The sequence below is a fragment of the Anser brachyrhynchus genome (genome assembly GCF_964034855.1).
Source record: "Anser brachyrhynchus genome assembly, chromosome: 20".
NCBI classification, from domain to species: Eukaryota; Metazoa; Chordata; class Aves; order Anseriformes; family Anatidae; genus Anser; species Anser brachyrhynchus.
Window position 1 is genome coordinate 5212471 of NC_137713.1, and position 24946 is coordinate 5237416.

Consider the following 24946-nt stretch of genomic DNA (forward strand, 5'->3'; position numbering starts at 1 on the left):
TGTACCAGGACCAGGATCAGGACCAGGAGATGCCCAGGACCAGGAGATGCCCTGGTCCAGGACCAGGACCAGGACCAGGACCAGGACCAGGACCAGGACCAGGACCAGGACCAGGACTAGGACCAGGATCAGGATCAGGACCAGGAGATGCCCAGGGCCAGGGCCAGGACCAGGACCAGGACCAGCACCAGGGGATGCCCAGGACCATGAGATGCACTGGACCAAGACCAGGACTAGGAGCAGGACTTGGACTAGGACCAAGACCAGGACTAGGAGCAAGATCAGGACCAGGATCAGGAGATGACCAGGACCAGGACCAGGACCAGGACTAGGACCAGGAGATGACTAGGTCCGGGAGACGCATTGTACCAGGACCAGGATCAGGACCAGGAGATGCCCAGGACCAGGAGACGCCCTGGTCCAGGACTAGGACCAGGACCAGGACTAGGACCAGGACCAGGAGATGTCCTGGTCCAGGACTAGGATCAGGACCAGGACCAGGACCAGGAGATGACCAGGTCCGGGAAACGCATTGTACCAGGATCAGGACTAGGACCAGGATCAGGACCAGGACCAGGAGATGCCCAGGGCCAGGACCAGGACCAGGACCAGCACCAGGGGATGCCCAGGACCATGAGATGCACTGGACCAAGACCAGGACTAGGAGCAGGACTAGGACTAGGACCAAGACCAGGACTAGGAGCAAGATCAGGACCAGGATCAGGAGATGACCAGGACCAGGACCAGGACCAGGACCAGGAGATGACTAGGTCCGGGAGACGCGTTGTACCAGGACCAGGATCAGGACCAGGAGATGCCCAGGACCAGGAGATGCCCAGGTCCAGGACTAGGACTAGGACTAGGACTAGGACTAGGACTAGGACTAGGACTAGGACCAGGACTAGGACTAGGATCAAGACCAGGACTAGGACCAGGACCAGGACCAGGACCAGGACCAGGAGGTGACCAGGTCCGGGAGATGCATTGTACCAGGACCAGGACTAGGACCAGGATCAGGATCAGGACCAGGAGATGCCCAGGGCCAGGACCAGGACCAGCACCAGGGGATGCCCAGGACCATTAGATGCACTGGACCAAGACCAGGACTAGGAGCAGGACTAGGACTAGGACCAAGACCAGGACTAGGAGCAAGATCAGGACCAGGATCAGGAGATGACTAGGACCAGAACCAGGACCAGGACCAGGACCAGGACTAGGACCAGGACTAGGACTAGGACTAGGATCAGGACCAGGACTAGGACCAGGGGATGGCCAGGACCAGGAGATGCCCTGGACTAGGACCAGGACCAGGACCAGGGAATGCCCAGGACCAAGATCAGGACCAGGACCAGGACCAGGAGATGCGTTGTACCAGGACCATGATCAGGACTAAGCTCAGGACCAGAACCAGGGGGTGCCCAGAACCAGGACCGGGCTGCAGACGGGGGCTGCTCCATCACCGGTGCCTCCCGCCCCGCAGCGGGTGCCCACGGGCTGGGTGTGCCGGTAGCGGGGCGGTGCGGTTCCGGAACCGGGCTGTGCCGGTATCGGTATCGGGGCGGTGCCGGTACCGGGGCGGTGCCGGTACCGGGGCTGTGCGGTGCAGGAGGTGCCGGTACCGGTGCGGGCGGTGCGGGCGGTGCCGGTACCGGTGCGGCGGCGGCCGGGGCGCGGGGCGGGGGCGGCGGCGGGGCCCCTCCTCCGCCGGGGCCGGGCCTGCGCCGCTTCCTGCGGAGCCGCCGGGCGCTGGGAGCAGCCGGCAGCCCCGGCCGGGGGGCCCCTCGCCGTCTGTCCCCCCCCCTTCCCCTTCCTCCTCCTCCTCCTCTTCCTCCTCCTCCTCCTCCTCCCCCCCCCCCCCCCCGCCCGGCCCGGTGCCCCCGGCGGGCCCGGACCGCGCCGCCGCCGCCCCCCCCACGCTGGCGCAGAGGCCCGGGCCCGGGCCCGCCTCGCCGCTGAGGATGTCCCGGAAGGCGCAGCGGGCCGAGGTGTGCGCCGACTGCAGCGCCCCAGGTAAGGGCTGACCCCCCCCCTCCCAGCCCCCGCCCCCCCCGGGCCCCCCCTTCCCCGTCCAGCGGCTGCAGCCCCCGGAGTCTCCGTTGCCCCCCCCCCCACCCCCCCAGCTCCGGTGGGCTCCGGTTGCGGCTCCGGTTGCACCTTGCCGGTGCCCGCCCCCCCCCGTCTGTCTGTGCCCCCCCCCCCCGGTTGCAGTCGCACCCCCGTAGCCCCCCAGGAGCTGGCTCGTAGCCCCCCCGGTGAGCCCCCCATGGTACACCAAGCGCTGTGCCCCCCCGGTACGCCCGCAGCACCCCCATTTCCCCCCCCCCAAACCCTGCACCCCCCCTCTGTGCGCCCCCCCCCCCCCCGCTAAAAGCGGTGCCAAGGGCTGCATCCGCACCCCACAGCGAGCCCCCTTCGCACCCCGCACCGCGCCCCTTGGGAACCCTGCATCCCCCCAGCAGCCCTGCGCCCAAATACCCCCCCCCACACCGAGCACCCCCCCCCTTGTACCCCCCCCAGCCCAAGGAATCTCCTGCAGCACCCCAACTGTGACCCCAGTGCACCACCACAGCCTCCGCGCCCCTCGGCGCGGGCGCTCCCGGTGCCGCCTGGGGGACCCGGCTGAGGGCAGGGTTTGGGGGGGGGGGGACCCTCCCCATGGCCCCCCCAGCGCCCACGCCGGCTGGCTCCTGGGCGGGCAGAGCAGGGCTGCAAGCCGCAGCCTGAGCCTGGGCATGACGGTTCCCATCCGCGGCGGTGCCGGTGCCCGCAGCCCCGGCGCCGGGTGCCAGCCCGCGGGCGTCGTGCCGGGGGCCGCTCCCCAAAACCCGTGCCGGCGGCCGGCCCCGCGGCGCCGAGGCGATGAATGAACGGGGCCCGAGCGTCGAGGCTGGCCTCGCAGCCGGCCCCGGAAAGCTGCCCGCGAGCGAAGGCTGTGCCGAAATTATTCCGGCCACGTGCCAAGGGCCGGATCCTGCCAGGAGAGCCGGCGGCACGCGTGGGCGCGGGGCTGCCCCGGCCGGTGGTGGGCGAGCGGGGGCAGCGGGGGGGTACCCGGGGCTCTCCGCGGGGCGCCGCGAGCCTGGCGGTGCCGAGGCTCCCAGCACGGGGGTGGAAATGGAAACCAGTTTCTTCCAATCTCTTATCGCCCGGCAGCCATGTGAGGAAATGAGTTATAAAGTCCAGAGGCCGCTTCCTACCGCGCTGGGAGCGCCCGTGCCGGGGATGCGCGGCCCCACGTGGGTGCCCCGAGGGGTGCCCGGGGTGCCCCGGCCTCGCTGCCTGCCCTGCTCAGCCCCAAACCCGCCCTGCTGTCCCCAGGTGGGGGTGCCAGCTGGCCCCAACCCTCCCCTCGCTGGGGCTGGGGGGGCTTCTGCATCAGCCCCCCCCCCCACCCCGTTACACACATCCCAGCGCGGGGACGGCGCTGCCTCGGGGTGCGGGGTCCCTCCGTGCCAAGGCTCTCCAAGCCACCCCGATGCCCCCACGCATCCCTCCGGGTCCTGCTGGTGCAGAAGGGGTGACACACCGTGGGACCCCAAATCTATAGGGTGCTGGGGCTGCAGAAGCCGGGCTGGTGTCACGGTGTCCCCCCCCACCCCCCCCCCACCCCGGCCCTGCACGCAGCGTCCTGTTCCCGGCAGCGCCCCGTGGGCCGCGGGCGCGGAGGCGCAGATGCAGCCGCGCCGGCTGCCAAGGCGCTGCCATCTGCCCGGGCAGCGCTGCCAGGCTGGGGGGGGGGTGGGCTGGGGGGCCGGTGCTGGGTGCACCCCCCAAAATGGGGTCCTCAGGGCTGCCCGTCACACTGTGGGACCACCAGTGGGGTCTTGGGGAGGGGGCCGGGACCCCGCAGGCAGGAAGGAAGCGCCGGAGCCTGGCTGCTCGCCTGCCTTCCTCCGCGGGGTCGCGGGGACAAGGCACCATTTGGGGACAGGGTGGGCAGCAAGGGCCGCCACCCCCCCCCCCCGGGCTGTGTGCCCCTGCGTGCGTCCCTTCCTCCCGTGGCACAGCGGGGTGTTTGTGTAGGCCCTACAGAAACAAGGGTGGAAGTGCCGGCTGTGGGGCTGGGCAGAGGCTGGCACGGCTCTGTCACAGCGGAGGGGCCGTCGGGGACAACCTGCGTGCAGGAGGGTGATGCCCCCTGCCCCATCTGTCCCCTGCCCTTTCCACCCATGCAGGGTGGGGGCCAGGACCTGTTTGGGGTGCTGGTTGGGGGGAGCTGCCCCCCCCGGGCCAGCAGCGAGGCCCCCGTGGGTGCCGTGGCCGGAGCGGGGCCGGTGCCAGCGGCGCGGCCGCTCAAACGTCCCTTTGTTCTCATGGGGACACAAAGGGCTCCAGTCCGGCCGGGCCGGGAGGGGGGGCAGCAACTGGGGCTGGGGAGGGGGCACGGTGCTGGAGGCGGGGGGCACAGCATCAGCTCCCCAAATCTGGGGGGGCTGCAAAACCAGCGACGGCTGCGTGCGTGGGTGCCCACCCTTTTGGGGGGTGCGCTGCGCCCAGCCGGAGACCCCCCCCCTTCCCCTCCCCGTGCCCAGCCCGGAGCTCAGGGGGTGCACGGCCCCCCCAGGTCGGGGTGCCCCCGCTCGCTGCGTGGGGCTGGCGTTGCCCCTGCTGCCAGCCGCCCTCGTGCTGGGGGAGGCCGAATCCTTCCCCCCCCCCCCCCCCAGCCGGTGCCTGGTTGCCAATGGAAACCTTTGGGTTTCCCCGGCGGTGGGATGAGCCCCTCGCCATCGCCTGGGAAACCGCCGCGTTGCTGCGGCAACACCACCCCCCCCTCCAAAATTCGGGTGTTGGATGGAAGGGGGGGACCCCCCCCCATAACGCCCCGTGCCCCCCGCAGACCCCGGCTGGGCCTCCATCAACCGCGGCGTCCTCATCTGCGACGAGTGCTGCAGCGTGCACCGCAGCCTGGGCCGCCACATCTCCATCGTCAAGCACCTGCGCCACAGCCCCTGGCCCGCCACCCTGCTCCAGGTGGGTGCCCCGGCCTTGGGGAGGGGGCCTTGGGGGGGGCGGGGGGGGGGGTCCCGGCGCCCACCGCCGTGCCTCTGCCCCGCAGATGGTGCACACCTTGGCCAGCAACGGGGCCAACTCCATCTGGGAGCACTCGCTGCTGGATCCGGCCCAGGTGCAGAGCGGGCGCCGCAAGGCCAACCCGCAGGACAAAGTGCAGTAAGTGCGGGCCGCGGGGAGGGGGCTGCGGCGGCCGGGTGCCCCCCCCCACCTCACCGCCTGCCCCCCGCCGCCTCCCCACCAGCCCCACCAAGTCGGAGTTCATCCGCGCCAAGTACCAGATGCTGGCCTTCGTCCACAAGCTGCCCTGCCGGGACGACGACGGCGTCACCGCCAAGGACCTCAGCAAGGTGGGGGCGCGGGGACCACCCCCCCCCGTGGTGGTGGGGGGACAAACCCAGCATTTACCCCCCCCCCCGCCTCTCCTCCCACAGCAATTGCACTCCAGCGTGCGGACGGGCAACCTGGAGACCTGCCTGCGCCTGCTCTCGCTGGGGGCTCAGGCCAACTTCTTCCACCCGGTGAGCACCCCGTGCCGTGGGGCTGGCTGCGGGGTCAGCTATGGGGGCTGGCTGTGGGGCCCTGGGGGGTCTCGGAGCCCCCCCGGGGTGTGCTCCTGCCCGGCCCTGGAGGCTGATGCCCGCCGTGCCCGCAGGAGAAGGGCACCACGCCGCTGCACGTGGCGGCCAAGGCCGGGCAGATCCTGCAGGCAGAGCTGCTGGTGGTCTACGGCGCCGACCCTGGGGCGCCCGACGTGAACGGCCGGACCCCCATCGACTACGCCAGGTGAGTGTGGGGGCGGGGGGGGTGGGAGGATAATGAGGGGGGGTTCACCAGCACCCCGGGGCCGGCATCACCGCCGCCCGTGCCCCCCACAGGCAGGCGGCCCAGCACGAGCTGGCGGAGCGGCTGGTGGAGTGCCAGTACGAGCTGACCGACCGGCTGGCCTTCTACCTCTGCGGCAGGAAGCCGGGTGAGTGCCGGGCTCGGCGCCGGGGCTCAGCCCTTGGCGGGGGGGGGGGGGGCGGGTAAAAAGGGGGGGCCGCTCTCACCACCCCTGTCTTTGCGCAGACCACAAGAACGGGCACTACATCATCCCGCAGATGGCAGACAGGTGAGCGCCCCGCGGCCACGCCGCCGACACGCCCCGTCCCCCCCGGCGTCCCCGCTGGGCCGAGGGGGGGACCGCGGCCGCCTGCCCGTGACCGGCGTTGGAGCATCTTTTGGCGGGGGGGGGTGTGTGTGTGTGTGGGATGGGGTGGGGGGGCCCGTGTAGCGTGGCTGGGGGGCCGTGCGTGCGCGTTTAACGTCCTCCTTTATCCTGTTCTTCCCTCCGCTGCCTTCTCCGGAGCGCAGGGTGCGCCCAAAGTGCATGGCACAGAGGTATTGTCCGCTCGGCTCTCGGCACCGGGGGCCCCCCCGCTGCAGCCCCCGGCGCTCAGCGCAGCCCGGCGGGGGGCACCCGGGTGGGGGGGTCCCGCTCGCCCCGTGCCACCTCGCCCCCCGGCCCCGTGCCTGCCCGCCAGCCCTTCTCCCTGCTCAGCGAAGCCCCCCCCCAAGCCCGGGGGCATCTGGGGTGCATCTGGGGAGCGTTTTGGTGGGGAAAAAACAGGAATAACCCCCAATTTGTGTGTGTCCCCCCCCCCTCCATGCACCCCGCAGCCTGGACCTCTCCGAGCTGGCCAAGGCGGCGAAGAAGAAGCTGCAGGCGGTGAGTGGGGAGCGGGGCCGGGGGGGGCTCAGCGCCTGCCACCCCCCATGGCCTGACATTTGTGTCCCCCCCCCGTCCTGCTGCAGCTCAGCAACCGCCTCTTCGAGGAGCTGGCCATGGACGTGTACGACGAGGTGGATCGCCGGGAGAACGACGCGGGTGAGCGGGGCCACAGGGAGCAGCCGGGGGTGGCCGCAGGGTGTCCCCCCCCCGCTCGGTGCTGGCGGGCGTCCCGGCTCGGGGAGGAGCAGGAGCAGGCAGCTGGGGGGGGGAGCGATCCGGCACCACAGGCCCCTCCTTCCTCATTCCTCCGGCCGGGGCCGGGGGCCGTTTCCTCCACGCAACGGGCTGCTGCCACGCGACGGGACGTGGGGGTGCTGGAGGTGGGTGCTGGGCCCCCCCCCCCCCGAGCCCCGGGGCTGGGGGGGACAAGCCCTGGTCTGCTTTTGTGGGGTGCTCTGGGTCCTCAGGGAAGGGTGCGGGGGGGGGGATCCTTTTCCAGGGAAGGGCAGGCAGCGATGTGCATGCCAAAATTGCTCCACCCTTGGCTGGGGGCGGCCACGGGGCTGTGCCCCAAAGGGATCTGGGGGTCCCGGGTGTGGGGAGCCCCCCCCCGGGGCAGATGGGGTGGCTGGGGGAGGCGATTCCCGTCAGCACAGCTGGGCTCCGCTCCCAGCCCCAGCACGCTGGCCCCGAGCCCGCGCCTGCGTCCTGCCGGCCCCGCGGCCTGCCGGGGGTGGGGACAGCACCCCTGGGATCCCCCCCCACCCCCCGGCCTCGGCTGCCCCCCGGTGTGGGGTCGGAGCCCCCCGTGACGCCGGGTCCCTGCCCGCAGTGTGGCTGACGACGCAGAACCACAGCACGCTGGTGACGGAGCGCAGCGCCGTCCCCTTCCTGCCCGTCAACCCCGAGTACTCGGCCACCCGCAACCAGGTGAGCCCCGCCGGGCCCCTCGTGCCCCCTCCCAAGCCCCGGAGCCCCCCCCCTCACCCCTTTTCTAACCCCCCCGCCCCCCCCCCTTCACCTCCCAGGGCCGGCAGAAGTTGGCCAGGTTCAACGCCAGGGAGTTCGCCACGCTGCTCATCGACATCCTCGGGGAGGCCAAGCGCCGGCAGCAAGGGAAGAGCCTGCTGAGCCCCACGGGCGACCTCGACTTCTCCCTGCGGAGCCAGAGCGACCTGGACGACCAGCACGACTACGACAGCGTCGCCTCCGACGAGGACACGGACCAGGAGCTGCTGCGCAACGCCTCCCGCAACAACCGTGCCCGGGTGAGCCCCGTGCGCGCCCCCCCCCCCCTCCTCCTCCCCGCCGCTCAGCGCCCCCCTGCCGGGGTCGGATCCTGGCGCTGAGCCCCTCTCCCCGCAGAGCATGGACTCCTCGGACCTGTCGGATGGCCCCATCACGCTGCAGGAGTACCTGGAGGTGAAGAAGGCCCTGGCCGCCTCGGAGGCCAAGGTGCAGCAGCTGATGAAGGTGAACAACAGCCTGAGCGACGAGCTGCGCCGGCTGCAGCGCGAGGTGGGTGCGGGGCCGCCGGGACCCCCATCGTACACCCCCTTATCCCTGCCTATCCCCGCCCCCCCCCTCCTAATTTTTCCTTCGCCTTGCTGCAGATCCACAAGCTGCAGTCGGAAAACACGCAGATCCGGCAGCAGACGGGGCCCCCGCACCCGGCCCCGGCCCCCAGCGAGCGCCCGGAGCACGGGCACCCCCCCGGCACGGCCCCCCCGCACCGCCGGGACCGCCAGGCCTTCTCCATGTACGAGCCCGGCTCGGCTCTGAAACCTTTCGGGCAGCCGGTGGAGGAGCTTGTGACCAGGCTGCAGCCCTTCGGCAGCAGCGTGAGTGCTCCAGAGGAGGGGGACGGGGGGGTTTGGGGGGTCTGGGGGGCAGCTGAGGGCACCCCAAGGGGTTGGTGGCGATGCAGAGCTGGGTTCCTTCCCTGGGGGGCCGGGGGCGGCGGGGCCTTACCCTTTCGTGTGTCGCCAGGAGGCGGAGGACGAGGCTCTGTACTCCATGCACATCCCGGCCAGCGTGTACCGGGTAAGGGGGCCGCGGCGGGGGCGGCTCCTGCATGGGACGTGGTGGCCATCGTCCTCCCGAGTGCCAGCCCTCCACGTCTTCCTGGGATGTGTCCCCCCCTCCCCTGCACGGCCGGGACACCCCCCCCCGGGAGGTTCCCGCATGCAGGGCGGCCGTGTCCCCTCTGCTCGTCCTCCCCTGCGCGTGCCCGGGGTCGGTTCCGCGGGGTCCTGCGCGCCCCCTTCAGCGCCGTCTCCCCCCTTTCTTCCCCCTCCAGATGCGGAAAGGTCCGTCGGCCTCCTCCATGCCCTTTCCCCCGTCCTCCCCGCTGCTCTCCTGCCCGCCTGATGGTGCCCGGCACATGGTGACGTACTGGGGTGGATTTGGGGTGGGGGGACCCTGTCCCCGTGCAGGATTGGGGCTGGGCAAGGCTTTGACGCCGCTCCTCTGCCCTACAGAGCAAACTGGACCGGCACGGCAGCGGCACCGACAGCGACTACGACAACACCCAGGCGGGCGAGATCCTGCTTGGGTGAGTAACGGGGCTGGGGACTGCGCTGCCACCCCGCTTTGGGGACCTGGGGACGTGGGGCTGGCGCTGACCTGCGGGCGTTTTGGTCCCCGCAGCGTGGAGGGGAAGCGTTTCGTGGAGCTGAGCAAGGACGAGGACTTCCCCCACGAGCTGGACCCGCTGGACGGGGAGCTGGATCCCGGGCTGCCCAGCACGGAGGACGTCATCCTCAAAACCGAGCAGGTCACCAAGAACATCCAGGAGCTGCTGCGGGCTGCCCAGGAGTCCAAGCACGACAGGTAGGGCTGCGCCGCGGCCCTGGGGGGCCAGGAGCCGTCGTGTGCCCCCCCACCCCTAACCCCTCTCCTGTCCCCCAGCTTTGTGCCCTGCTCGGAGAAGATCCACTTGGCCGTGACGGAGATGGCATCGCTCTTCCCCAAGGTAGGAGGGTTGGGGTGGCCCCAATCTCCCCACATCGTCCCCGGCCCGTGCCCTGACGCTGTCCCCCCCCCGCAGAAGCCGGCGCTGGAGACGGTGCGGAGCTCGCTGCGGCTGCTCAACGCCAGCGCCTACCGGCTGCAGAGCGAGTGCCGCAAGACCGTGCCCCCCGAGCCGGGCGCCGCCGTGGACTACCAGCTCCTGACGCAGCAGGTCATCCAGTGTGCCTACGACATCGCCAAGGCCGCCAAGCAGCTGGTCACCATCACCACCCGCGAGAAGAAGCAGTGAGCGCCGGCCCGCGCCCTCCTGCACCTCCCCGGCCTCTCCTCTCCTCTCCTCTCCTCTCCCCCCATCTCCTCCTCCTTCCTTTCTGGCGGCGTTTGGCACGCGGGGGTGCAAGTGGCCTTAGCCCTTGCGGGGCCAGGGCGCGGGGCGAGCCCCCGCATCCCCCCCACCCCCCCGGCGCCGCCGCGGAGCTGGTGCTCAGCTGTGGGGTAGGTGCCTGCGTCCCCCTGTACAGACCCCTGCCTGCCCCGCACAGCCCCCCCTGGGGCATGCGCCTAACTTATCCTGTACATAGCGTGTGGAGCTGCCCGTGTTGGCGGCGGCGATGTCCCCCCCTCCCCTCCTCATTCCTCGCCGGGCGGCCGGTACCCCCGGGGCCGCCGGCAGCGTTACACTGGACCGGGATGCCCGCGGCCCCCCCCCCCCCTCCCCGGGCGTCCTGCCCCACGCCGGGGCCGCGCTCCCTACTGTAAGATGTGTTCTTGTACATTTGTATCAATAAAGATGTGAGCATTGCACGGACCCCCGGCTCCTACAGCTGGGGGGGCTTTGGGGCGACGCGGGGGTGACCCTATCCCGTCCCCACCATAGCGAGGGCTGCAGGGAGCCCGGCGCCACGCTCACGTTTCACCCAGTCCCCTTGGCCCCGGCTGGCGGCCGGTCACGCCGTCCCCGGCACGGCCCCCGCTGCTCGCCCAGCCCCGGGGCTGGGCCTTCCCGGCAGGGCCCCGCCGCCTCTCCGCGCACCCTCAGAGCACCGGGGCTGCCGGCCGGGGCCCTCATGCTGTCCCCTGAGGGTTTGGTGGCCGTGGCCGCCGTGGTCACCTGCCTGGGCTACCTGGCGTGGCACCTTCTGTGTGGGAGGCCGGAGGTGCCCGGAGGCCTGGAGGATGAAGAGGAGGAAGAGGAGGGGACCCCCATCCTCACTGAGGACGGCGTGGGGTGCTGCCGGCTGCTGTGCAAGCCCTCGGCGCTGGCCCAGCACCTGGAGCGGAGCTTGGGGCGCTCGGCGGCGTTGAGGGGGGGGCCCTGGCCGTGGCCTCGCTGGCCTCGTCTCCGTCTGCTGCAGCAGCTCCTGCCGCCCCCCCAGCCGGCGCCGGCGGTGGTCCGGGAGCACCTGCAGGTCCCCGACGGCGGCCTGGTGGCCCTGGACTGGCTGGTGGGGCCGCGGGGGGCCGGGGGCCGGCGGCGGGGCAGCGGGGGCCCCCCCAGCCCGGTGCTGCTGCTCATCCCCAACGCCGCCGGCAAGGTGCCGGGGGGGCTCCTGCAGCTGGGCCGCCGGGCGCTGGAGCTCGGCTACGTCCCCGTCGTCTTCAACCGGCGGGGACACAACGGCTGCCCCCTGGCCACCCCCCGGCTCCAGCCCTTCGGGGACCCCGGGGACCTGCGTGAGGCCGTGGCCTACGTGTGCTGCCGGCACCCCGCCGCCCCGCTGCTGGCCGTCAGCGAGGGCTCGGGCTCGGGGCTGCTGCTGGCCTACCTGGGCGAGAGCGGCTCCTCCAGCCGCCTGGCCGCCGCCGCCTGCCTCTCGCCCGTCTTCCGTGCCCGGGACTGGTTCGAGGCCCCCCTGCCCCGGCTCTACGAGTGGCCGCTGCTGCTGCACCTCAAGCGGGGACTCAGCAGGTCAGTGGGGACCGGGGACGGGGATGGGGGTGTCCCTGCGCCGGGAGTCCCGGTGTGAGCGGAGGTGCTGAGGGCAGCAAAACGCGCTGGTTAATGAACACCAGCCCCGGGAGCTGGCAGCGGCTGCGGGGTTGGGCTCATCAGCAACACGCTGCGGGGTTGCGGCAGCCATTTGGGGTTCTCCCCGTAGGAAAACATCCCCCCCCCTTGCCCCCCACAGCAGCGCTGGGTGCCTTATTGAGCCTCTCCCCCCCGCCCCCAGCACTAGAGCACGGGGTGCTGAGCGGGGCCGGCCGCTGCACTGCTTGTCCCCAGCACCCTGGGGGGCTCCTCTGTTGGGTGGGGGGGCCCTGAGCACCCACCTGTGGCTGCAGCCCCCCCCCAACCGTGTCCCTGTTACCCGGTGTCACCCGAGTGCCAGCATGGGCTGGGCTGGGTGACGGGGGCCTTGAGCAAGCGTCACCTCCAGGGGTGGTGCTGAGAGCTTTGGGGGAAAAAGGGGCTTAATAGGGGGAGGGAATGAGGGTCAATATAAACAAATAATAATTAAAAAAAAATAATAATCAACCCCGAAACTGATTGGGGACGGGAAAAGAAACAAAACATGGCAGCCCTAAGCCTCTGCAGAGCCTGGGTGGGTGCCGTGAGGCTGTGTATAATGCGGGCTGGGGATTTGGGGGTTTGAAACGGGGACCCTAGGGCTGGCCTGGGGGCAGCGGGGGGGGGGGGAGTCTGGGCCCCCCCCCCCCATCTCCCCCTACCCCTTGCAACCGGCGCTGTCACGGCAACGGCGCCGGCTGCCTCCCGTCACCATGGCTCCTGGGATGCTGCAGGGACACCCCCACCCCACAGCAGCACACGGGGAGGGGAACCCCCAACCCTGCGTTAGGGCCGCCGGGGCGCACGACCCCATCCACGGCACCGTCCCCAGCGCCCCCCACCCAGCCCAGCCCGCGCCGTCCCCGCAGGTACGCGGGCGCCCTGGCCGAGGCGGTGGACGTGGCCAAGCTGCTGGGCAGCCGCTCGCTGCGGGAGCTGGAGGAAGCCCTCTTCTGCGGGACCGAGAGCCGCCCCGCCAGCTGGGAAGCCTACTGGGAGCGCAACGAGCCCCTGCGCGACGCCGACGAGGTGGCCGTGCCCGTGCTGTGCGTCTGCAGCGCCGACGACCCCGTCCGCGGGCCCCCTGCCCGCACGCTGCCCGTGGAGCTGTTCCGCAGCAGCCCCTACTTCTTCCTGCTGCTCACCCCGCGCGGGGGCCACTGCGGCTTCCCCCAGCGCGGCCCAGGGCGATGCTGGGGCCACGAGGCCGTGCTGGAGTACTTCAGGGCCATCGGCGAGTTCCTGCGGGCGGAGGAGCGGAGGACCGGGGTGCCGCAGCCCCGTCGATGGGGGGGTCCCCTCCCCGAGCCCCCCGCCTTCACCTGGCAGCGGTCCTACACCAGGTAGCCCCCCCCACCCCACCACCCACCACCCCATCACCGGCTCAGGAACGCAGGCAGACACTCCGTGTACTAAAATTACTTTATTACAGTTGATTTTTTTTTTTTTTTAACATTTCCTTTGCTATGATACAAAGGATACTTACAAACAAAATATTACATATGACCTTATTTTTTTTTTTTTCTCTTCTCTTATTTTCTGACAACTTGGTAACAGCTTTAAATGCACAATCTATACAATTAATACAGGTTATATATGAGCTATAATGTATGTTGAACCAGAAGAATACCAGAATACTGACAATATACTGTACATTAAGCCTTACCAGTTAGTGCTCGTGGCATTTTCTACCAGAAGGAAAACGCACACCTGTAGATTCACTCATACCAGCTGGTGCTACCAGACACGGAAGCAGGAAGGCGTTCAATTCCCCTATTTAAATCCTTCGCAGCCCACCACCGCCGGCGCTGGGCCTGGGACCCTCAGACCAGTGTTCATAGTAAAACAGCAGATATGTGTGTGTTTTTCTACCTGACGCTCTGCAGCACAGAACCACGACGGCGGGTGCCTTTCCCAGGCCCCCGCGGCAGCCTGGCTTTGCCGAAGCCGCGTTGCTGTACCTGGATGAAACCCCGCGGCGCTGGGCGAGCTCTTGGTGGGGAGCTGGACGTCCTGATGGGGGAGAGGAGGAAGAAGAGGAGGGGGAGGAGGATGGGGAAAGCAGCCACGGCCTCGCTGCCGTCAGCAGGCAGCTCTGGGCTCCGTGCACTCCAACGCGCAGGCACCGGGGGGGTAGGAGCAAGCCCAGGGCACATCGCTCCGCCGGCCCCGTCCCAGCCCGGCAAAACCTTGGCCCCCGCGGGGCACGGGATGCCCGAGGGGCTGGAAGCAGCCTTGAGGCCTCGCCAGAAAGGGTTTGCTTTTGTTTCGCAGCCAAAGCTAGACTGGTGTCGCTACAGGTGTGCACTTCCCCTCCTCCCGCCATGGTCTACTTCCACTGATAAGGTTACATTTTTGTTTTATTTTTTTTTTATTTTTTTCTTTAAAGCAACCAGCAAGTGAAGCGTTTTTAGTTGACCGGCAAAAGACCTGGCATTTGCACAGAAGCTGCAAATGGAAAATAGCCATCCCCTCCTCCCACCCGCTGCATCCCATCCCAGAAAAACCCAAACGGATGGTGGAGGAAAAAAAAAAACAGGGGTGGAGGAGAGGAAGGGGTGGGGAAACAGGTTGGAAAATACCAGGTTCGAGTTAACATTTCGTTGACTTCACACAATGCTTGTGCAAAAAGAAACAAAACAAAACCCCAAACAAACAAAAACCAAAACCAGGAACATGCTGGAAATAATGAAAACAAATGGAAAGTAATATATAAAATTAAAAATATAAATAGGATGTCTGGCTGACTGGTAGAAGAATAGGTCATTTAGGTTACAAAAAGGAATATACATTCAAGAGGCTCTGAACCCAGTGGGGTAACTGATGTTAAACTTGTGTTAATAGTTAGGCTAGAATTCTCAAGTTTGTCTTTAAAATCTTCACAATACAAGCAAGCTATTTTTTTTAAAAAATATACACTATACACACCTCACACAGCTTCTCCTACCCTTATTACACACGTTACGCTACCCTCTCGTACACTAAACCAAGGGGGTCTCACGGCTAACTTACGCAAGGTAGTCCATCCTCGCCCGAACTGTTCGCCTCGCGGTGTCGATGGCTCGATGGTGTCGGCGGCACCACAAGCAGGACCGAGCAACCCACGCGTTAACACGACCTTCTCAAGCATTCACAAGTCACCAAAATGGCTGTAGCCTTTTATGTTATACACACTTCACTTTGTAACGGTTAAGTATTTACATCGGGTCTGCCCCCACGGTTAGCTGTTCCTAGGCAGGTAAAAATGTTCCTGTTCCAAGCAAGCAAGGGGAAGAGCTGCGAGGGGTTAGGAGGAAAGGAAAGCCGAAGAAAGGAAGCAGGTGGTTTGCTTGCCAGAAGCCAAACCCGTACGCGCGAGGATGCCTTCTCCTTCTCTGATGCCGCTCGAGTCCTTAAAAAGCTCCCGTCCCCAAGGACCGATGGGGGCGACTGGAAAACCAGCCCTCGGGAGCACGGCCTCGCCCGCGCTCCGCCCTCCTCTGCTCGTAGCTTCCCAGGACACGCGGCAAAGCCAGCCTCCACTTGCAGACTTGCCTCTGCCACGAGGCGAGGAGCGGAGGCGGGACGGGTCGCGGCGGCACCCTGCGGCAGCGCGGCGGGGGGAACCCACCCCTCACTTGGCGACAGGTCTTTGGGGACGACCAGGGCTCGACGACCGCGTGCCGCCGAGGGACACCGGCGGCTGCGAGCCCCCGCGCGGGCGCCCGTGTCTCGCCGAGACGCTCGCCCATCGCGGCTGCGGCCGAGCCATGCAGAAGCAGCAGCCGCGTCCTTCAGCTCCTCGACAACTGCGCTGGTGCCTGAGCTCTGCCGAGCTCAGAGTTGCCATAGAAATGCGCGATCCTGGCGCTAAAAGCAGGCAATGATCTTAAGCGAAATTCTTTTTTTTTTTTTCTTTTTCTTTTTTTTTTTTTTCTCCAGTTTAGATGAGCTCGGGCTTAAGACAACAGCGTTTAGAAGGGGGGGAAAAAAAACGTATCATTTCTACAGAGGCTGAAAAATATAGTTAAGAAGACGATATTAAAACCGCAGCAAAGAAACTGAACTCGGTTCCCATGGAGTTCAGCCCCAGAAAAAAGCTCCAAGCCACCGCTGCCGTCCCTCGGACTGCCTACATTACAGCACCTGCACAGAACACGGAGGGGAAGGAGACGAGCAGTAAGAGCAGGGAACCCCACTGACCTCGTGAAGCTGCCAGGCGCGGCTGAGCTTCGGAAGAAGTCCTTCGGCCCGCTCGGCGGCTGCGGCCGCAGCTCCCGCCCCCCCAGCTCGCAATATTTAAGCACAAATCCTTACAGTGTCACTTCGACAAGTCTCAGGGATTAGACGCATGCTGAACTACGACTGGCAATTACAGTAGCTTTCTGCTAGCTGGCACATACTGTATCTATAAATTTTAGTACAAAAACTTAAAAAATACAGAAACTAGGTCAATTTGTTAACTACATATTTACAGATAATTACAATTGTTTTCACTCACAATAATTAAACTAATTGTCAGTGAAAAATTCAAACTGTGCATGTTCTGAGGTACCCGTACTCAGGGGTGGGGAGCAGGGGAGCAGAGGGGTGAGGCGGGGTGGCGGGCACCCCGGCTTCGTTCACGTCAGCGGTGGCAGCGCCCGCCGCTCCTGGCCGGGTTACCCCGGGTGTCCGGACTCGGTGTGTGCACTCGGGAGAAAGCAAGCGGAGAGGGAACCGGCGCCGGGTTGTTCTAGGACATGGCTTCGGGATGTTTCGAGGCCACCGGGTAGGTGCAAAGCAAACGGTGCTGTGCCAAACTGCCTTCCTCCACCCCCCGAGGAGCCTGCGGGTGAAGTGCAAGTATTCAGAGACCCACGGCTCAGTGGTTAAGGTGCTTGTTTGCCGGCAGATCTCATTCACTAAGTCCCTCTCTCTCGCTGACAAAGGCCTTTCCTTCCCCAGCAGAGCGGGGCCGGGCAGGGGAGGGATGCGGCGAGGCGACGGCACAGGCGCAGCTGGCTGAGCTGCGTTGCACAACAGGAATCGGGGTTATCTGCTGCCATCTTTCCCCGGTGGGGTGATGTTTACTACAACCGCCAGATCTATCAGCTTTTTTTTTTTCTTTTCTTTTGGCTATAAACAGCTACCCACAACCCTCTGAAGTGCCTCAGGTACATTTCTCAACAGACTCCGGCTCAATCGACTCTTAAAAGTGCAAACTGAAACAACCACAGCAGAGGGACACGCAGCAGCATCCCTGCCCGGGCACCCAACGCTCCTCGCCCCTGGCACAGGACGGTCCCAGGGGCAGGAGCTCAGCTCCTGGATGCCACAACCAAACCCAAGCCTCTCCTAAAAAGCTTGCAGGAGACCTTTCGAAAGGGGGGGGAAAGAAAATTGACTCCGAATTCTCTGGTAGCACGAAGAAGAGAGCCCGCGTTTGGCGTGCTGCTGAGCTGGCCGGGCTTCAGGGCTGCTCTGCCCCGTGGCGTAAAGATCGAGGCTGGATGAACGACCTGACGCACAAAAGAACCATTTTTACCCCCCAACGTGCCAACTGTCTCACTAAGATGCTGGGGTCTTTAGAGGACAAAGGAGGAGGTTAGAAGAAAGGGTCTTCACAGCTTGAGGAGCTCGTGTTTGAGGGCAGCCATTTGGCCAGCATGGCTCTCGCCCCTCTGCTACGAGACAAGACCGCAGCCAGATTCACCAGAAACCCACAGCAGGCACCCAGGGGAAGAACAAGGCTGTCCTCTGTTCGCAGGACTTGAGTAACAAAGCACACGTGCCTAGCGGAATAAAGAACGCACCAGAAGCGTATGTATATACGTACGTGTATACACACACACACATATATGTAAGAAATTTTCCCATTTAACTTCTCTTTTCATCCTCCACATAACCTGCTCTAGCTATTAGCCACGAACAAAGGCAGACATCGTGTTCGGAGTCAGTGGCAGCTTAAACCGGGGAATGCCAAAAGTTGGTGCCTGCGCGGCGTGCCAGGACCACGCTGGGCTCGTGATCTTCCGTGGCGAGGCACAGCTGGGGACTCTGAGCTCAGCCTGCTGAGCACCTCACCTGCCCACTCAGCGCCCCTCCAGCAGCTCGGTGCATCGCCTGAACCGCTTTCCTACCGCTATGCCATCTTGTTTTCTTCTCTGCAGTCTTCTGACTTTCTGGTACCCTCTGGGAGCTCTCGTCTCTGCTTTATAGCACACCGCCAGCAGCTACCCTACCCTCCTGCTCCCCAGAAAAAGAAAGCTACAATTAACAGGGCAGCGTTTAAGCAAGGGCTGTTGACGGCGTTCAGCCCCAGCACGGTTTGTTCAGATGTACGTGCCCTCGTCCTAAGAGAGCCCCGCTGCACGGGCTGAGCTAGCTCACGAAGGGAGGGAGTGCTAAAGAACAGCAGAACTGAAGTGCCCTGACAGAAATGCACAGCATGACTCGTGTGTGCACGCATACCCACACACACTTCCACAGAGTATATAAATATATACACGAGAGACCATATATATATCCAGAGAGATGTGCGTATTCAACAGAGTAATGGTAGACAGTGGTACAATACGATTTATTGCCTCAAGAAATGGCACATGGACAGGGTGAGCGGGGCAGGGCAGCTGGAAGTGCAACGGGCCCTTTTCCCTGGGGGGTTAATAAACAGCATTATTCCAGGATCTACCACGGTGCACTCTGCGCAGGTTACAGCTCACGTGCAGTGCACATTTCTTCTGAAGCGTGAGGGCCGAACGGGATGCAGAGCAACGCCAGCCTGCCCCCAAGCCAGGCGAGGAATGGCTGCAGGGAATTTTCTGTGGGAAGCTTGGTATCGTACCACATTGATTTCTTCAACCCCTTTGAAGCTCACAGGCTCGGAGCGAATGCAGGTGAAATAGAGCCGGCCTCCATTTCAGCACTGCATCCCAGGAAGAAAGCACGAAACGCTCAACATGGATGGGAGACGTGGCTGCTGACTCCCTGCGACCATGGAGAACAAGAAAAATGTGGTCCCTTTCACTGATTTTACTTAAATAAAATCAAAAGAAATTGAAATCAGATAACGAGGTGAAAATGCTGGCTCCACTGTTTTTTCCATCTCTGAGCTAAACTACATCAGAACTTCAGGTCTTTGCACAGGGAAAAAGAAAATAACCACAGAAAAACAGATTTTAGGTGTCAAGCTGGTGATTTGAGAATACTGCAATAAAATTTGCAAAGTAGTCCACACAGCAGAGTTTCCCCAGTGTTAAATACAAGCATAAAAGATGTAAAAACATCTTTGCTGAGGTACTGGAGCAGTTTCTACAATTTAGAGATTACAGTATTTTAAAAGCCAAGGTTAGGGCATGACTGCAACAAGTACAATAGGGAGCAATTGGTCTTGCTTTTAAAAACAGAGTTTGCAAACTGATTCAGAAAGCGTTTGCGTCGCTCTAGCGTAATTTAGAGTTGTTCAGGTATCTCAGAAATACATCCGAGATGCAATCAAATTCCCAACACCAACGACCTCCTCATACACCTCCAATGCACAACCTGACTGCGTCCCTCGGGCTACACCTGTGTAACGGGGTGTTTCCTCTCGAGATCAGGCTTGTTTAGGACAGCTCTCCTTCCCCCAGGCACACACAGGGACACACACACTTAGACCAGTTGATCTGAATCAGTTTTTGCAAACTATTTTAATTAAAATATTAACTTGTTGGAATAGTCCAGGTCTGCACATGATATACATGTAAAAATGGTTACTACACAATTCTTTTTGAATACAAAAAAAGCCAATATGGGATAGCCATCATTTGGATTCAGCATTCAGTCATGCTTGACATTACACAAAGAGATGGGTTGAGAGAATTCTGTTGAAGTAGCTCAATTTAAGCCAGAGACTTTGACCAAATTCAAACCATAACAGAAGCAAAAGAATGAACCCGCTGAACTCGCGGGTACAGCCTGTCCCCACTGTCGCTGCTGCTGCTCGCGATAGAGGAGCTGAACTTCAAAACCTCGTGTTAGCACCATGCTCTGGACACACACTCCACACTCACATGGTAAATGCCAATACAGTTTGGGGGGTTTTGGCCTTTCGATTCATTTCTTTTGTCTTTCTTTTCCAAACCCAGGAAAATACAGGTACCTTTCCTAAATCAGTTTCACTGCATTTTAACAATATTGCGATGCAAAGGAGTGACCCCAAAACATCCACATAAAAACAAAGCAGAGGAAGGGACAGGACAATTCATAGTCACCACTGTCCGCAGGGGGCAACCAGTCACTGCCTTGGGACCACTGCCTCGTCCCAAGCTTCCGTGACCTGTTAGCACTACAAAGCTCTTTACTAAGGGGCTGCTCAAACATATTTTGGTAGTTTCCGTATTTCCTTAGAGTGATATGCTACGTCAAGATGCTAAAATTCCCAGTTGGATTCACTGGACACTGGCAGAGTGTTAAGGATTGGGAGTGGATGTTAATTTAGCTAACGAAAGAACGTCGCCCTGTTGAGAGTTCCGAACAGCAGCGAGACACTAGAGTATTCACACTATAAATATGTCACGTGGACAAACACATTCGGAAAACCTTGCTTTTGAGCCCTATAAACATATTAAAGGCAAATCCTAGAGTTAGCAGCTAGTGTTTTCTTCAAGATGATTAGTGTGCAAGGAAAAACATTTACAAAGAACCCTGGCTGGTCAGTCCCCAAGACAGAAATCTTTGCCTCAAGCCAAACTCCGTCTACCTGCACCTCTCCTAACCCCACAGCGCTGGCTGACCCAGACCGCTCGGGCACTGACACAAGAGCATGGCGGCATCTCCAGTTCCCAGCACTAAGGGATGACACTATGCCACAAAGTCCCTCGGTTAATTCGACTCCCTGCCCTTTTATCACTGTATTGATTTCACAACCTCCTTTGCTTCCTTTCAGTAGTACAGCAGCTCCGAGGAGCCTCTGGAAGTAGTGCCTTCTTGCGTGGTGTGATATGCTGCCAAACAATCACAGCATCTCAAGGGACTGTAAAGGTTGTAAAGTATTGCAGCAACAAAAATAATAAAAAGGAGCCTCACATGCAGCAAGATCTACAGTGGTGATGTGGGTTAGTCATCAACTGGGAAGAGTCATTGGCTCAGCTCCTCCTGGTACACTGTGGCAACTAAACATTTAAACAGTTGGCTACACTCTACATGTAAACAGGAAATTGCAACAAGCCAAAAAGGTAATAAATTGGTGGATGTAGTGTAATAATGAAAAACCCGATCAATGGCATTTTGTGACTATGGCATCCTTCAAAATACCTCTGGCATTTGAGACTGATTGGCTGAAAAATCTAACATTTCTGAACGGAGCAAAAAGGACTACGCTGGGCTCCAAGAATTATTCTGATGCTTAGCTAAAATGAGATGTCACAGTATTAGCTGTACAAGTGCATTACTTACGCTCCTCTGCCCAACCTCGTCTGAGCTACCAGCAGCACAGTCAGGGAGTGCTAAAGCAGGAATACAATTTTTTTATTTTTATATATATATTTTTTTAACATTTCTAGCCTGTTCCCTCCAAACAGGTTTACCTACACAGTTCTCGGGAAGCTGACCAGTGCCATCTGAGAGAACTTCACTTCTTACACAACACGGAGCGGGCACTTGGGTAGAAGGGCCCTGCTGAGCCCTGGTGTCTCCTGGCCTCTCTTCTGACCCTTCTTCCTCACCTACAAGTCTTTGAAAATGCCTAGAAGAGGCAATACCCTAGAAATGTTTCCACTTTAATGACAAATAAAAACGGAACAGAAGATCCAGCTGTTCCTCCCCTGGATGTTGGTTTAAAAGGCAGCTTGCCTGGTTTTTGCAGGGTGGCAGTTCGAAATTTATGGACATGGGAGGAGGTCTCCATTCTCCCTCAGACTTACTACGGATGGTGTGACGAGGGCAGTCTGAGGCCCTTCTGTCCTGTCAGTGTGATGACCACCAGCCAACTTTTCTGACTAATTGCATATATTTCTCAGACGCCCTCCCAAGACCCCTCCAAAAAGTAAAAAAAAAAAAAACAAACAACAAAAAACACAACAAAAAACCACCCCCCCAAACCCTGCAGCCAAATACTATGACATCCCAGTTAGTAAACACAAAACGTAATGCTTTACAAAATGAATACAATATTCCATGTGCACCCAGCTTCCACACGTCAGCACCGCACTGAGGAGGCTGCTGGGCTGGTGTCTGTAGGCAGTTTCTGTTGGCAGACAGCTCCAGTGGAATTGCCACCCTCAGTTATTGTTTAAGTTATGTATAAGACATGTGTGAACCATTGGATATTTGTGAAGTAACACTTGTGCTCCTGCTCATGCCCTGTTCCGTCCGTCCCCCAGAAGCTGTCCGCCTCAGAGCCTGGGGGCTGTTGCGGACCCCTATAGCACTACCTCGAGGTACCCCTTGCATGGGCCCCGAGGGGTGACCCCATGGCTGGGGTCCACCTTGCATTGGATGGCCCCAAGCTTGCGGTGGGCCACCCATGGGATGACCCCAGTGAGGTCCTGCACCCCCAGTAGGATTGTGGGACCAGCCAGAAGCTCCCGGGTAGCTGTGGCTGAACGCCTCGGGGGAGAGATTAGAAAGAACCATATTACTAAAACCTAGCCTCATGCTTTCTGAGTCAAAGGCTTCGATCTCGCGAGCTTGACGCTCCAGCAGGCTTCGTATCCGTTCGGTACGCTCATTCTGTAATGCCAGCATCTCCTCCTCAATCTGGGAAGAAAAAAAGAAGAGAGAGTCTGTAGCAGCAGGGCTCCTTCACGGGCACGGCCTCAAGTCTCTGAAGGACCTGAAACAGCAAACTAATGCAAAACCTTCTCCCCGTACTTCTACAGGAGACTGGATCTAGCTCCGATGTCCCCAGCACACAGTCTGTTCTGAATGCAAAAGGATAAGCCTCAGTCCCGTGCATGGCAAAGCTCAGCAAGTACTAGCTGGAGGGTCTTGGTGCCTGCTCCCTCATGAATACAGAGCCTTTCAGGGATGTGAATCCCAAGTCTGCAATGATACTAACAATTTGACACCGATAAATCTTTTAAGATGCAGCAAAGCCTACAGCTGCCATAGTAACCTACTGGAAAAGCACCTTTAGACAGAGCCAAGCACAGTATCTATACAGCCAAATACCTGCCAACACAGCTTAATGTGACCTCCACTGTTCATAGCTGAATCCGATGATGACAGCTGTTCTTTTCTCCAGGATTCAGTGTACTAGCCCACATTCAATTTCCTCTCCAATGTTCATCAGCCAGCTTTTCTTAGCTCATGTTTATCACCTCTTATCTATCCATTTCCTAAATTGGTTGTGTTACCCTGATACTTCCTCCAGTGTGTGCGACTTAAGAAAGTAGGCAGTGATGTTTGCACCATGTGGCAGATTATTAGCTAGATGACATGCAAGCTGGCAACTCCAATGTCTTCCCTGTAACACTGTTCCAAACCAGTTTCCAGTTGTACTTTGGTAGGGGCGCTGGGATCAGCTCTCTTCAGCGCAGATAACATGGGGCTACGGCCTCCTGACACCGATCAGAGAGGGATGAAAGCCTTTCCCATTGAAATCTTTGCGGTCAGGTGGAGAACCAAAGAATCTTCTTGGCAGCACTGAAAAAGCTACTTTTGGCCTCAGTGAAAAAGGCCAAAAGGGTAAAAAGCAGTAGCCAAGGCTTTTAAGCAGGGCTCACTAGCATCAGCAGCAATGTGGTCAAGAGGAGTTATCTTGGTCTGTGCTGAAGGTACCAGGCAGAGCACTGTAAGCATTCTCTTGCCTTAGTCAGGGAATACTCAAAGTGACTTCATCTGGAATTTAGGAAACAATCTGATCCCATGTGAGTCATCTCCTGAGCCATTCTGGGCTCTAAGAAACAGCCTTATCCACTTGCCTGTTTCTTAGAGCTAGGTGAGTGACACTGACTCCATGGAGCAGCCTTCCTTACTCTTGCTGAGAGCCGTGCAGCGGTCAGCTGGCTTGCAAATGGCAAGAGGAAGAAGGCGCCTTCTCTGATGATAGCTCTTCAAAATGCTGCACTTATTTCTTCCAGTGCCACTATCTAAACAGAATCCCCTTTTTTTTCAGAACTACAGCATCCTTGGCATGTCTAGCTGCACATTTTTTGTGACAGTGAAAAAAAAAAAACACACAGGACTTTGTGCAATCAAACTTTGCGTGCCCAACGCACCGCATTAAAATGACATCACTTAGAAACGACTGCAGGACTGAAGATGAGGTGTTTGAGGCACGTGTGAAGGAAATGAGTAAATCTAAAGTCTTTTAAAGACACTCTCGGGCCACGCTTGTTCCTGGTGCAATACAAACAACATCACACCTCAGTCACTGGCACTTACAGACTGCGCATGGATGGGGCTGGCTACCTTCCCCTTAGCCTGAGTCAGACATTTACGCTCTGTTGAGTTACTGTGGTGATGGGCACCACCAAAACCAGAGAGCACTGCGCTGAGAAGGAAGCAGAACCCTATGCACATGCCAACTTCTGGAACCTGGTTTATTGTTGAACATCAGGGACTGACTTTGCCACAGGCTAGGTATGTAATTGTGCACGTGAATTCAGACATTCGACTTGTGCACATACCTGCCCTCTCCCTGGCTGCCAGACAGCCTCAGTTAGCACATGCACACAAATCCCAGGTGACACTGCTGAGCAACCCACACCAGAACACTCACAACTCCTACAAAGTCAGACCACCCCTCAGTGTAAGGAATATTCCTGCAAAAGGAGGGTGCGTCTACCTTTGCACCCAGGTGTTTTTCCTTGAGCTGCCAGTAAGTAATTGCAATCCCAGCAAGAAAGTCTCACCATCGGTCCACAACTTCGCGTACAGCAATGCATTGTCATTGCATATATTGCTAAATAAAGGCTCCCTCCTATGGAAGTTGATGGACCATCTTATTTTATTTTTTATTTTTATTTTTTTGCTATTTTAAGGTAGTAGTCACACAGGGACATACAGGGCACATAAAAAAGGAAAAATTATCTTAGAACTTATTGCTATTGTTTCCTTTTCTTCTCTATACTATAACATTACTAAGCTTCCTATCCCCATTACCAATGCCAAATGATTTGCATGGGCCTTCTATGCACAGACTTTGATCCTCATCCACACTGAAAGGCTTGTACAACATTAGTATTGGTTGCTGTGCCTTTCCATAAGTCACTGGCCTCCGTTCAGCTTTTGGCGTAACATTATGCGCAGTGCAATATCTGCTGATCCCCCACACAAAGAGCGATGACCAGCAGCAG

The 24946-nt window shown here is 60.8% G+C and overlaps 3 protein-coding genes across 10 annotated transcripts in view; 2 read left to right on the forward strand and 1 right to left on the reverse strand.

The window, feature by feature from the left end:
• The first annotated feature begins 1729 nt into the window (after window positions 1-1729).
• GIT1 (GIT ArfGAP 1) lies at window positions 1730-10505 on the forward strand. Of its 4 annotated transcripts, XM_080563304.1 has the most exons (21): window positions 1730-2010; window positions 4838-4971; window positions 5057-5169; window positions 5255-5360; window positions 5445-5531; window positions 5666-5796; window positions 5889-5983; window positions 6082-6124; window positions 6367-6393; window positions 6673-6721; window positions 6808-6880; window positions 7557-7654; window positions 7753-7992; window positions 8090-8242; window positions 8338-8565; window positions 8714-8767; window positions 9024-9110; window positions 9205-9278; window positions 9374-9556; window positions 9635-9698; window positions 9774-10505. In XM_080563304.1, the coding sequence occupies exons 1-21, from the start codon at window positions 1959-1961 to the stop codon at window positions 9984-9986; spliced, it is 2304 nt and encodes a 767-aa protein (XP_080419430.1). In that variant the 5' UTR covers window positions 1730-1958; the 3' UTR covers window positions 9987-10505. The 4 variants fall into 4 exon arrangements, with proteins under 4 accessions (XP_080419430.1, XP_080419432.1, XP_080419431.1 ...); XM_080563306.1 differs by lacking the exon at window positions 8714-8767; XM_080563305.1 differs by lacking the exon at window positions 6367-6393.
• Window positions 10506-10651: 146 nt separating this feature from the next.
• On the forward strand, window positions 10652-21752 carry ABHD15 (abhydrolase domain containing 15). Its single transcript, XM_080563319.1, has 2 exons — window positions 10652-11606; window positions 12575-21752. Exons 1-2 carry the CDS (start codon window positions 10765-10767, stop codon window positions 13050-13052), a joined length of 1320 nt encoding a protein of 439 aa, XP_080419445.1. The 5' UTR covers window positions 10652-10764; the 3' UTR covers window positions 13053-21752.
• Window positions 13112-24946, reverse strand: part of TAOK1 (TAO kinase 1) — a 72828-nt gene continuing 60993 nt past the window's right edge. For all 5 annotated transcript variants that reach the window (XM_080563299.1, XM_080563303.1, XM_080563301.1 and 2 more), the window contains one exon: window positions 13112-22403. In XM_080563299.1, the coding sequence (XP_080419425.1) occupies window positions 21942-22403 (462 nt within the window). In that variant the 3' untranslated portion in view covers window positions 13112-21941. The remainder of the gene's footprint in view (window positions 22404-24946) is intronic.